Genomic DNA, 12,862 nt, shown 5'->3' with positions numbered 1-12,862 from the left:
CCAATGATATGAAAAGTACAAAGGGAAAATCTTTAGCTCTTCATAATTCTTATAAACTACATGCATAAGAATGACAGGCGTAACTAACTGTATGGATTGTAAATTCAATAGAAGGGAATTGTGAAGAAAAAAAAATTGAGCTTAAGAGTACTATCATTTTAAGACAAAATAATGACAGAATTTTATATTTTTGATTGGTTAGTGAATAGCAGACCTCTTACAGACCTGCCAACTTGTATTATTTCTCATATTTTAATTTGAGGTCATGAATATGATAATATGAAAATGTTTGACCAAAATATGCTATTTATATGCAAAAATTCAGGATTTGTAACAAAAGGGGGAGGGAAAATAATAAAAATGGAAGAGTTAAAGTATGTTATTAAATACAGTCCTCAGCTTGCTCTGAGTAGCCAGACAAATTATTTGCAAAATGAATTACATGATTTTCCTTCCCTCCACCAGCTCGATAAGTTTCATTAATTCAGTGAATATTAAGTGAATATTACGTTTAGAATTTGGATAATTGCTGATGTTGAAAATATGATTTTTTAGGGGAAAAAAATATGAGATTGGTAATTAGTACGCCATAATATTATTGTTTCACATGGTCTGCTGGAGGAATGACTAATCGCATTGAGAATAGTAAATCCACGGAAATGTGCTATGTATATGTTCATATAATATTTTAAAATTTTTATTTTTATATCAAAAATACTTTCTTCAAGTGCACTACTCAAAAATTTCCAAATTCTGATCATTTAAAGTTTAAATTCATTTTTTGGGGCATCAGCTTCATCCTAAGTTAATACTACGTTTGACTCGGTTGGTCACAAAAAGTGATACTTGGATTTTCATCTGACGACTAGAAAGTCATGTTTTAATTATACAAAATCTAACAAAGAGACAGATAAAAGGATTGTTAAAAAAATAAATTTAAAAAATAGCCTCATTAAATCCCGAGCTTTAAAAAAAAAAAAAAGCCACTTAATCTGAACAAAGTTTTTTGCAAGGGATTTCAAGTCAACAGAAACACTTAACATGTAGTACAAGACTTGATATTTGTAAGGCAAAATTACAATTTTGTTGACAGAGACAACAGCGGGTACTCATTTTATACCTGAGTACATTGAAGGAATGTGATTAAGGAGCCTTTTAGAAAGAGTTAACTGTTTGTCACCCACAATGCGGACATCATGGCTGACACCTGTTGACATTGAGCTTCGGCTCAGTGGATAGTCTTATGTTTCCATTTATTCACTGTGTGGAATCTTTAATTTTTACCTGATGTGGACTGCAATATTGGAGACACCTCACACAGGAAATACTGGAAACAGCCAAGGCGACCCGATCTTTCGGTCGAGACGCGAAAGGCATCTAAGTTCAAGTCAAGTCAAGTCACCCACAATGGGAGTCAAACCAGGGATCTAAAGATCCGAAGGTGAATTTCATACCACGTAATAACAAAAACCGCATTCATTAATAGAGCTCTATTAACGACGATGCATTAAGTAAAATGTTCACCTGTTCTGTCTGCCAGATTAATTGGTCAACACACAAAACTTAATCATTTATAATCTGTTCGATATGATTTAATGAGAACTTAACACCCAACAGGCATTCAAAGTGCTGAATGACGTCACCATCTTTCATTGTGTAGAAGTAAATGTTATCTCATGCTATCCAATCTTTATTTTCTGAATTTGGTTTGAAGGGAGACCCAAACTTACAGCGCTGCTGTGTCTGCATGGATGGTACGAATGGAATCCAACATGGCTAGAGGGGGGACTCTGATGGAAGATTTGAATGGTCGGTGTGTTTCTCTTTATACAGGTATGGATATGCAAGATGAAGTTCCAGTTGTTATTCATACAATTTATTATTTTAAAAAAAAAAATAGTCAGTACTTTTTGACATTTAAATTTCATTGCGGGTATAATTTATTCTATATAATAATAATAATAATAATAATAATAATAATAATAATAATAATAATAATAATAATAATAATAATAATAATGATAATGATAATAATGATAATGGTAATAATAATGATGATGATGCTAATGATGATGATGATGATAATAATAATAATATAATAATAATAATAATAATAATAATAATAATAATAATAATAATAATAATAATGATGATGATGATGATGATGATGATGATGGTGATGATGATGATGATGATGATGATGATGATAATAATAATAACAACTACAACAACAACGACGACGACGATGATGTTGATGATGATGATGATGATGATGATGATGATGATGATGATGATGATGATGATGATGATGATGATAAATCTATTTTCTCAGGGTCTTCTTCATGCTCACAACATCAGTCATCTCGTGCGTACAATCATGAACTTACACGTAGCCCTTAGCAAACCGATGACCAAGACTGCTGTTCTCTCACTCTGCAGACTGGTGGAACTACTCAAGGTTTGTATCTCTTTTCAAACAGACAAAACAACATTAGAAAAAAATGATATAAAAAAAAATTTACATCTAAACAATAATGGTAACACACAGACATATTAACTCACTCAACCCTGACACCGACTATATCCATTGTTTACCCGGGTTACTTATACCTCATGCCTATTTATTACATTTTTCTGAGACAATTATAAAGCTAATGTTTGTAGTTTTTGTCTGTTAATTATAGTTGAAGAAAACTATATATTATGTAGATACATGCTCATTTTTTAATACATTTTTCCAATTTCGAAAAGTAAGAAAAATCTCTAGGATTGAGTGAGTTAAAGAGGATAGATATTATATGAGTTCATCAGTTACTGTAACGTAAACTTATTTATTTGAAATAATAATTTCTCCCACATTCTATAGAGCACACCTTTCATCGTCGTACTATGCTGGTAGCAGAGTGGTCTGTAGTGGTCTGTACTCGGATGTCAATCACATTAGACTTTACACATATCATTTCTTTATACGAGTTCAACAGTTACTGTATCATAAACTTATTTATGACCAGTCTATAGAGCACACCTTTCATCTTCGTACTATGCTGGTAGCAGAGTGGTCTCTAGGTGGTCTGTACTCGGATGTCAATGACATTAGACTTTACACATATCATTTCATTTATATGAGTTCAGCAGTTACTGTAACATAAACTTATTTATGAACCAGTATATAGGGCATACCTTTCTGATTCATCGTCGTACTATGCTGGTAGCATAGTGGTCTATAGGTGGTCTGTACCCAGGTGTCAATGACATTAGACTTTACACATATCATTTCATTTATATGAGTTCAGCAGTTACTGTAACATAAACTTATTTATGAACAGTATATAGGGCATACCTTTCTGATTCATCGTCGTACTATGCTGGTAGCATAGTGGTCTCTAGGTGGTCTGTACCCAGGTGTCAATGACATTAGACTTTACACATATCATTTCTTTATACGAGTTCAGCAGTTACTGTAACATAAACTTATTTGTTTGAAATAATAATTTCTCCCACATTCTATAGAGCACACCTTTCATCGTCGTACTATGCTGGTAGCAGAGTGGTCTGTAGGTGGTCTGTACTCGGATGTCAATGACATTAGACTTTACACATATCATTTCTTTATACAGTTCAGCAGTTACTGTAACATAAACTTATTGTTTGAAATAATAATTTACTCCACAGTCTATAGAGCACACCTTTCACCGTCGTACTATGCTGGTAGCAGAGTCTATCAACCACATTGTGCAACATCTCACCTTCAAGGCTCTCAGTAGCATTGCCACTGCTAAAGTAAGTGATGAATTTGTTGACCCTTTCAGTTTCTAATGTAAAGCGCCGCAGAGCACAATTAATGTGGATGTCTAGGCGCTATTCATTATTTATTTATTTAAAAACTTAAAAACTAACTAAACTCTTATTTTCCATCTTTGTCTCAGAATGAAATTACCTGGCTGAGTACCCTACTTGACTCATAATAATAATAATAATAATAATAATAATAATAATAATAATAATAATAATAATAATAATAATAATAATAATAATAATAATAATAATTATAATAATTATAATAATTATAATAATAAATTATGATAATAATAATAATAAATAATAATAATAATGATAATAATAATAATAATAATAATAACAATAATAATAATTATTATAATAATAATAATAATAATAATAATAATAATAATAATAATAATTATAATAATAATTATAATAATAATTATAATTATAATAATAATTATAATAATAATTAATAATAATAATAATAATAAAATAAATAATAATAATAATAATAATAATAATAATAATAATAATATCTTTATTGTCCTCAAAATAGTGTCAATTTGTCATTTGGTTACATGTGCTATTACAATTTACATGCATAGTAAAATATATTGACATATACACATACACACAATTGCACGTACATTTCATCATAATCATCATCACCATCATCGTCATCAACAATAGCAACATCATCCTCCTTCTTCTCCTTCTCCTCCTCCTCCTCCTCCTCCTCCTCCTCCTCCCCCCTCATCATCATCATCATCATCATCATCATCATCATCATCATCATCATCATTATCATCATCATCATCACCACAACAATCTTCCTAGTATCTCCATCACCATCCTTCTCTTTCAGCATTCCCCATATCACCATCACCATCCACATCATACTCCATATTGTATTATATAACTCGGGTGTGAATTGGTTTCTGATTTGAAGCAGTGCTTTGTATTCTGAGAGTGTTGCTTGTAATAGAATGCCCCTATTATTTCAAGTGATTTAGATGCGATAAAAGACTATTCTGTAGTCAAAACATTTGAAAATCAGGTTGATTTTATATGTTTTTTAATTGAGGAGAATGAATATTGTGTCTTAATGTGAAAAAAACCTAAACTTTCACATTTCTTGTCTTTTTGACTAAAATTTCTTCTTGGTGTGTGATCCACAATGACATAATATTATTTTAAGACGATGAGTCACAATTGTGAAATGCATTAAGCATGGTTATATTGTTATTTCACAGAGTAAGAAAAAAAACTTGTTTATTATTAAAAAAGAACCTGTTTTGTGTTGCAGAAACGCATCCTGTAAAAATATTTTCCAAAAAAATATTGTTCAAAGTTTTTAAAAAACTGTTTCATGTTGCAGATTAATTTTGTAAAATACTTAATTAACATCAAACATTTTTTTTTTTTGGTTACAGAAACGTATCATGTCTGATAAGCGTTACAGCGAGAGGCGGTTAGATGTTTTGTCTGCTTTGGTGCTTGCAGAGTCGGCTTTAAATGGACCTGGTGAGAAAGAACAAAAATGTTCAGATATGAAATTTGCTCCGTTGATAGAAATTAATAGGTTGAAATCTACATGCACATATTTTCAAGCCCGATACCCAAATGCAATTATTGTCTTGTTTTATCATTGTTGTGATGGACAATATTGTGCGTTGGTTTGAGAGTGTTTTCAATACAACAATGAGCCCATAACTATTTGGGTTATCAGACCTGCAAATAGATAAACATTGGTTGACATACTTCAGCTTGATATTTATATTACTACTACTACTACTACTACTACTACTACTACTACTACTACTACTACTACTACTACTACTACTACTACTACTACTACTACTACTACTACTACTACTACTACTACTACTACTACTACTACTACTACTACTACTACTACTGCTACTACTACTACTACAGCTACCACTACTACTACTATAATAATAATAATAATAATAATAATAATAATAATAATAATAATAATAATAATAATAATAATAATAATAATAATGATAATAAATAGCACTTATTATAACGCTTTACCCTGTCTAAACAGGCACTATGCGCTTTACATTGACATCAGTTGAATTAATCAAACACATAAATAAACAAATCATTAATTGATTTCATTCGGAACAAACGGCTTTTTTGTCGCGTTAAAACAAGAAAAATTTTTTTTGTATCCCTGAGATTGTGAAAAAAAAGAGATTTTGATAAAGTTGATTATCATTTTTGCAATGTTTTTCATGTCCTTCACACTTCCATGCTTCTATTGTTTTTTTATATCAAGAAGGGCAGCCACTAAGATTTATATTTCTTTCATTTTTATTTCTACAGGAAGCAAAGAGAGAAGACTCGTTATCAAATTGGCTATGGCTGTGGGAACTAAGATGGTCAGTAAAATCAGAATTTGATTTTATTGTATGGCTTTGTGGTCTTGTGAGGGGTTCAGGTGTAAATGAGTAATTGGCTTTTTCTCTCTGTCGACACCCCCCCCCCCCTTCCTCCCCTTACTGTAATAGTGCCCTATGTATTCTACCAACAATTTTGAACATGCCAAGACAGCTGAAAAGAGAGTTCATTTCAGAATGCGTAAATAATTAAAGTACAAAGGCAAATATTTTTGGAACAAACTGATGCAAGAATAAGATCTTATTTATAGAGATCCGAACAAGTGTGTATGACATTTTCAAAGATCTGAATTTATCAATTGGTCATGTCCAAAAACAAAACAAAAAAAGGGTGGATTTTAAACTTTTATTTGAAAAATAAAATCCAATCTTTGTAAAATGAGGAGTTTCTGTTTTTTAAAATTTAGCATTTGAAAATCAACACTCATTTTTGTAAAATGAAATGCCATCCACCACCTCCTTGACTTACAAAATCTACCGATCATACACAACATTTAGGCAATAGAGGTTCTTTCCATAAACCACAAAGGAATGGAACAATCTGCCAGAAGAAGTGCATGACAACACCAAGTCATGAACAATTCCTAGTTGTTCTGAGCGCATACAACACGGTTCAACGCTTGTTGCCAGCATGATAGCTGCTTTACTTACGAAGAAGAAGAAAAAGACCTCAAAACAGTAAAATGTCAGGATGGTTTAGATCATGAAAATTGAATTTATAACCAAAAATATGACATTTTGTTGGAAGTTTATGTTTTATTGAGAGGGATTGCAAATTCTTATTGAGCAAAAAATTAAAGTTCTATTTTTCTGTTTATCACATTAAATTCTTTTTTTGTGCTATCTGTTTCATCCTGACACATTACCAAATGAATTGAAGGCTGTGGGATACAAATAAGTAATATTTATACTGACAAAGCACTTGTAAAGAGCTATGAGCACGTTTATTGGATATTGTGCTCAATAAATGCTCTATGCTCTATCGTGCCAAATCTCGATTTAATTTAATTATGATCTCAGCCATGATTATGATTCACTGATTCACCAAACATTTTCACACACAGAAAGCATTCAAGGAAGACGAGTTACAAAGCCTTGATGATGTATTCAGACGTCTGGACGCCGTTTGTGACCTCAGACAAAAGTAAATTTATTTCCTTTAATTTTAATGAAACAATAATAGTTTAGAAACATTTTATAGAATATTTATAAAAAATTATTTTTTGGTCACCCTATACAGTTCTATTCAAGTTGTCAATTTAAAAGAGTTTGTAAGGGTCAAAATGATGAAAAGAATTAAGTATTAATGAGGTTACAAATATGTTTTTAGTCATAGCATTGTATCAGTGAATTACACCTGGTTGTAAGTGCATCATTACATTTTACAATATTTATGTATACAGGCTGAGCCCAGATCTTCGATCAAATCTTGATTTCAAATCCTGTGGCTGAGAAAATGAAACGCTACAAATTTGTAGAGATATGTATTAATAATATGCAATTATGACTATGGTCACCTACTCGGTTAAGTGGGGCTATGTTCTTAGACTGTTTTGATGAAAACAATTGTTACTGTAATGATTACAACCAATACCGTCAACTTTCTTCCACCTAGTGTTCGTAAGGCCTGTGACTGCAGCTTTATCTTCTGGCATCGTGTTGTTATCCCCCTTTATTTGGATGATATCTGTGAAAATGTCACTGACCCCCATCGTATTCATGTGAGTCATAGACGTTTCAAAGTGATAGTGAACATATCTATTGCGATATGCTTCTCTTGTAAATAAAGGCTCTTTGCATATTACAGTTAAGAATATCCTTTGTAAATATAAAATAGATTTTAAAAAACCGAAAAACAATCATATAATAAATAATAAATTTTTTAAACCCTCTCCTTAACAACTAAAGGAAATTCGTCATGTTTAATACAATGTAATGAACTTTTTTCTTATTCAAATTTAATTTGTAAATCACAATATTTGAAGAAAAATCTTTGTTATATCTACAAGAACTTAATGCTGTTTTCGCAATGCTTGGTTTGCTTCACAAAATTAAATATATTAGGGTACTTATTGCTTTTCAGTTTTAAAAATAAATTTTTTTGTTTGTAAAAATTGTGAAAATGGGAGTAAGGAGAGTGTTTAATAATGTTATTCAGTACATGTTTATTGAGTTTTAAAAATCAATTTTTGTGTTTTTTGTATGACATTTCAGTAAAAATTCTGAATTTGGTTAGTGAGGAGAAGGTGTTAAATAATGTTTTTCAGTACTTTTTTCATTGAGTTTGAAATATCATTTTTTTGGGTTTTTTGTATAACATTTCGGTAAGGAGAGATTGTTAAATGATGTTTTTCAGTACATGTTTAGTGCCTTACATGACTGCGTCCCCCCAATGGCTGTAGTCAGACATCTTGAAAACAGCAAACAGCTGGCTGAGTCTTTCGAGAAGGAAATATACAAAAACGTGGAAGAGGTAAGGATTTTTGATTGGCTTTTTTTTTCTCTTTTTACACATTTAAAAAAAAAGGATTTGGTTAGAGATTAAAACGGAAAATTTAGAAAATGCAATAGAAATAAACAGTTGAGATAGAATGTTGATTGAAAGCTCTTTTAAAAACATCCGTGACATTTGGTATTATGTCGAAGTGAAGCGGATGTAAAAAAAGTGAATTAAAAATGAAAATTGTCAGATATATTAAATTTTTGGTTGACACTATTCATGAAACTATATTTATTCTACTCATTAAAACATAAAAACTTAACCAAAGTTTTATATTTTTGACTTATGAATTCAAATTTAAGCACCGTTTTGAGACCATAGGTCACATATGAATGTAACCAATATTTTCAATGTTAGAAAGAATCAACATCAAACGATATTTGAAAGAATTGAATGAAGTTGAAAAAGTTGTAGTCCATCAGGAAGAGGAGGCAGAGGAAGAGAAGGAGAAGGATGTGAAGGAAGAGGGGGAGGGGGAGGAGGTGGAGAAAGAGGAGAAAGAGAAGAAGGAGAGGGTTTTGATGACTATTCTGTAGAAACAAATCAACTACAATAAATGTATTAAATCCACAGCACTTATTAGAACCACTGTGTCGATCAATAGAAACAGACCTGAGACTCCACATTCACCTGCACTTGCAACTCGATGACCGCAACCCTTTCAAAGTTGGAATGCGGGACCTCTCACATCTCCTAAAGCTGCGTCCGATTCGGTTCTTTGATCGCACTGTCGATCTGAAAAGTAAGTTCATTCCGTGGATTCCTTAGAGATCAAAAGAGAGCTATGGGAAGCCTGTTATTGAACATAATTTACTTAAGGGTCATATTTGTCACCCACCTTTTGGAGCCAGTATTATGTTGGGATTAGACCTGTTGTCTGGATAGCTTAGTTGATAGAGCATTCGCTTCACATGCAAGGGACCAAAATCAAACTTGGTTGAAGTTGAGATTTTTTTTCCTGACCTTCCTGTCCACCCAGCTGTGCTTGGGTAGCTTGGTCTGTTAGATCTAATGGAAAGTACTTTGCAATAGATTAGCATCCTATCCAAATGGTAGTAAGCAATTGCTTTTGTCCATTTCGCACTATAGAAACCAGGATCAACTCCGGCTCTATTGGCATTTTATAATCGCTCTGAAGGACTACAAAAAAAACCCCAAAGCTGTAGTTATTTATTTCCAACTTTGTTCAGTCTTTACATTAAGCTCTTTGTACTTCAGATTAAGATATAAGATTGAATTTATATATTAAGATATTTATTCACTCAAATCAGTAATCTCAGAATGTAGCAGGCCACTGAACCGTAAATCTACCTGGGTCTGTGTGTAGTGTATTGATTTCTTTTCTATGGCACTTATGTGACCTAAAAGTGTCCTTCAGTCACTTAACTTTTTCAACTGAATTCCACTTTTTGCTCAGTTAGGCACATATAATCTCAGAAAGGTTCAGGCACTAAACTGTAAATCTACCATACTATCAATTCAGAAAAGTGAGCGGAGCAGGCTCTTGTGTTGATAATACCAAGAAATGAAGTGAGTTGAGAAGTTCCAGAAGAAAAAAAGAGAAAAAAAACGTTTGCGGTGATGAGGAGTTGAATCCAAGACTGGACTGTTGTTGTTATTTGTGACCCCTCGCCTCAAAATGGTATTATGTCGGGATGATTAATATGCTGAAAATTGAATTTATAACCAGAAATATCAGACTTGGGTTGAGTTTATATGGTTTTTTGAGGAGAATAAATATGATTTATCCTGGAACCAATACCCAAAATTCATATTGTTGCCCTGTTTAGTATTAATTTTGGGTTTTTAACATCTGGTTCATCCCAACATGATACCGTTTTGATATGATGGGTCACATTTGCATTTTTTTATTAATCACTCTGTATCATTTTATTAAAATGTGAAACCTAAAATGTGCTCACCTTCAGTTAAGCGCTTTATAATACCTTTGAATTATTTTCATTTTTATAAAATCACATATTTTTTTCTAATGTCATATTTCAATCTCACCAGCCCACGTTGAGCATTATCTAAATAAGACATTCTATAACCTGACGACGGTGGCTCTTCATGATTGGAAAACGTACGGGGAGATGAAAAACATGGCCGAGCAGAAGTACGGATTGGCGCTGATGGAGTCGCATCTACCCAGTCAGACGTTAGAACAGGTTGGATTTTTGCTTTAATTCTGTTTAATAAATATATGACCATCATTCTCAAATCAATATTAAGGTCATCGCGGCCAACTGTCGCAATAAAATTGGGACTCTCCCAGTTAAGCAAATAATTTTTTATATGTTATGAAATGACCCTGGCATGTCTCAGGATTATATTTTTTCTGACTTGTACCTTAAAACAGGGAATAAACAAATCAAGAGTACACCTTTAAATCTAGATTATTGGTTACAATAGTCCAAACATGCTGCCATTTTGGGTCATGACGGAAGTGCTCTTTAGGGTGTCCTGTTTTAGCTCTTTGAAAAGTTGGCCGCTATGTAAGATTTGTTAGTACAACAAGGATGCCTAACAGGTGACTGGTACTGTACAAAATGGAAATAATATGGTTCCATATGACCTGCTGGGGAAATAGATGAAACATTGTGAAGCGCAGTGACCATGATAAATCTGTGGAAATGCGTTATATATATGTTCATATTTCTTCCAAGAAAAAAATTCATGCCTCAATTCTAATATTTTGACTTGATACTTTAATTTCTTCATCTTGCTTATGCCAACATCAAAATCGTGATATGGTGATGTGTATAGAACCCCCCCCCCCCCCCCCCCCCCCCCAAAAAAAAACAAAACAAACAAACAAAAAAACCCCCAAAAAAACAGTGCGAGACAAATCAGAAAGAAAAATACAAGACACTTTATCTGACACTTTTTCACACACACCTTTTCAGATGTTTATTTCTCACCAGAGCCTGCTCCCTATTTTGTTATTCTGACTTAATAACAGATAAATGTGGTTGGTGGCATATGTGTATTCTTAAAGGGTTAAGATTAATGTTCAAAATTGAATATAACAGCTTACACGCCCCCCCCCCCCCCCAAAAAAAAAATTTAAAAAAAAAACAAAAAAAAACAAAAAAAAAACAAACAAAACAAACAAAAACATAAAAAACTCCAAAAAAACATAAAAATACCAAACACGGAACGTTTTGGGCTCTAAACCCTTCTTCAGCCAATAGTAAAAATAGTTTTAAAAAATCGTTAGTCCATCTCTTTAAATTTAAAGTTATATATTAACGTTTATTTTTTACTGATTTTGTTTTTGGTGGAGAACGATTTTGAACCCAATTTTTTTTTTTGAGATCGAAGTTGTTGTAAGTGGAAAGCAGACATCTACTGTTTTGAATTTGAATTAGACTATGAAAAGAAACATTTGACTTATAATTCGTCGTTTATTTTTTTTTTAAAAGCCATTTTATATAGCGCAATATCCACTAAACATGCTCAAAGTGCTTTACAAGGGGTCCATAGCTAACAGCAACACCTAACTTGTAGGATGAGACATGACACCTGTTAGGTGATATTACAATTTTTCCAACAGAGACAGTGCTGTTAACGGCCAGGCACTCATTTTACAGTTGAGTCTGGTCTCACTGTGAGTAAAGAACCTTTTCTAAGGAGACAACTATGCGCCGCTCGAACCTAGGACTGTCCGATCTGAAGACGAGTGTCATACCACAAGACCATATAGCTGAATTCATGGCTTGAAATCTTACTTTCTGTTTTCATCATTCTACAGGGTCTTGATGTTTTGGAAATCATGAGGAACATTCACGTATTCGTGTCCAAGTTTTTGTACAACCTCAACAACCAGGTCTGTTTTCTTATGATATGGCTATTTTTTTTTCTTACACTTTTAACATCAAAGTTGAACTTTTTTAGGCTTATTGTGCAACTTCCATCTAAAGACTCAATTTACATGTACAAACTAACAAACTAAATGGGAAAGATCATGTTACAAACATATGCAAATAGGCAAACTTTACCTTAGGCTTCCTCAGAAGAGACTTATACGACAGCAGGAGGGAAATAAAGTTAAAGTGCTACAAAGCCTTTGTTAGACCTACACTAGAATATAGTAGCTCTGTCTGGGGCCCTCACCACAAATAAGAAATCTAAGAAATCGAACAAATAG

The 12,862-nt window shown here is 32.5% G+C and overlaps 3 protein-coding genes across 3 annotated transcripts in view; 1 reads left to right on the top strand and 2 right to left on the bottom strand.

The window, feature by feature from the left end:
* The window catches only part of LOC144975524 (WASH complex subunit 4-like), a 1,984-nt gene extending 1,347 nt beyond the window's left edge, over nucleotides 1-637 (bottom strand). The window contains exon 1 of the mRNA XM_078919688.1: nucleotides 608-637. Within this exon, the coding sequence (XP_078775814.1) occupies nucleotides 608-637 (30 nt within the window). The remainder of the gene's footprint in view (nucleotides 1-607) is intronic.
* The window catches only part of LOC144975957 (WASH complex subunit 4-like), a 104,756-nt gene that overhangs the window by 28,061 nt on the left and 63,833 nt on the right, over nucleotides 1-12,862 (bottom strand).
* Nucleotides 2,326-12,667, top strand: LOC144975930 (WASH complex subunit 4-like). The gene is made up of 10 exons (XM_078920117.1): nucleotides 2,326-2,458; nucleotides 3,673-3,780; nucleotides 5,217-5,307; nucleotides 6,139-6,194; nucleotides 7,277-7,356; nucleotides 7,828-7,933; nucleotides 8,569-8,685; nucleotides 9,286-9,454; nucleotides 10,726-10,880; nucleotides 12,467-12,667. The coding sequence occupies exons 1-10, from the start codon at nucleotides 2,378-2,380 to the stop codon at nucleotides 12,665-12,667; spliced, it is 1,164 nt and encodes a 387-aa protein (XP_078776243.1). The 5' UTR covers nucleotides 2,326-2,377.

Source organism: Berghia stephanieae, chromosome 6, assembly GCF_034508935.2.
Source record: "Berghia stephanieae isolate SIO BIC M18660-M18661 chromosome 6, UCSD_Bste_1.3, whole genome shotgun sequence".
Classification (NCBI taxonomy): domain Eukaryota; kingdom Metazoa; phylum Mollusca; class Gastropoda; order Nudibranchia; family Aeolidiidae; genus Berghia; species Berghia stephanieae.
Note: the sequence above shows the minus strand (reverse complement) of the source record. Positions and strands in the feature narration are given on the sequence as shown.

Bases quoted from the DNA above. Each gene is read 5' to 3' on its own strand.
- LOC144975930 (XM_078920117.1), top strand. From the start codon at position 2,378: ATGAACTTACACGTAGCCCTTAGCAAACCGATGACCAAGACTGCTGTT. The intron at 7,357-7,827 runs GTAAATTTATTT...TCTTCCACCTAG, and splicing joins GTTTGTGACCTCAGACAAAA to TGTTCGTAAGGCCTGTGACT. The intron at 9,455-10,725 runs GTAAGTTCATTC...CAATCTCACCAG, and splicing joins TCGCACTGTCGATCTGAAAA to CCCACGTTGAGCATTATCTA.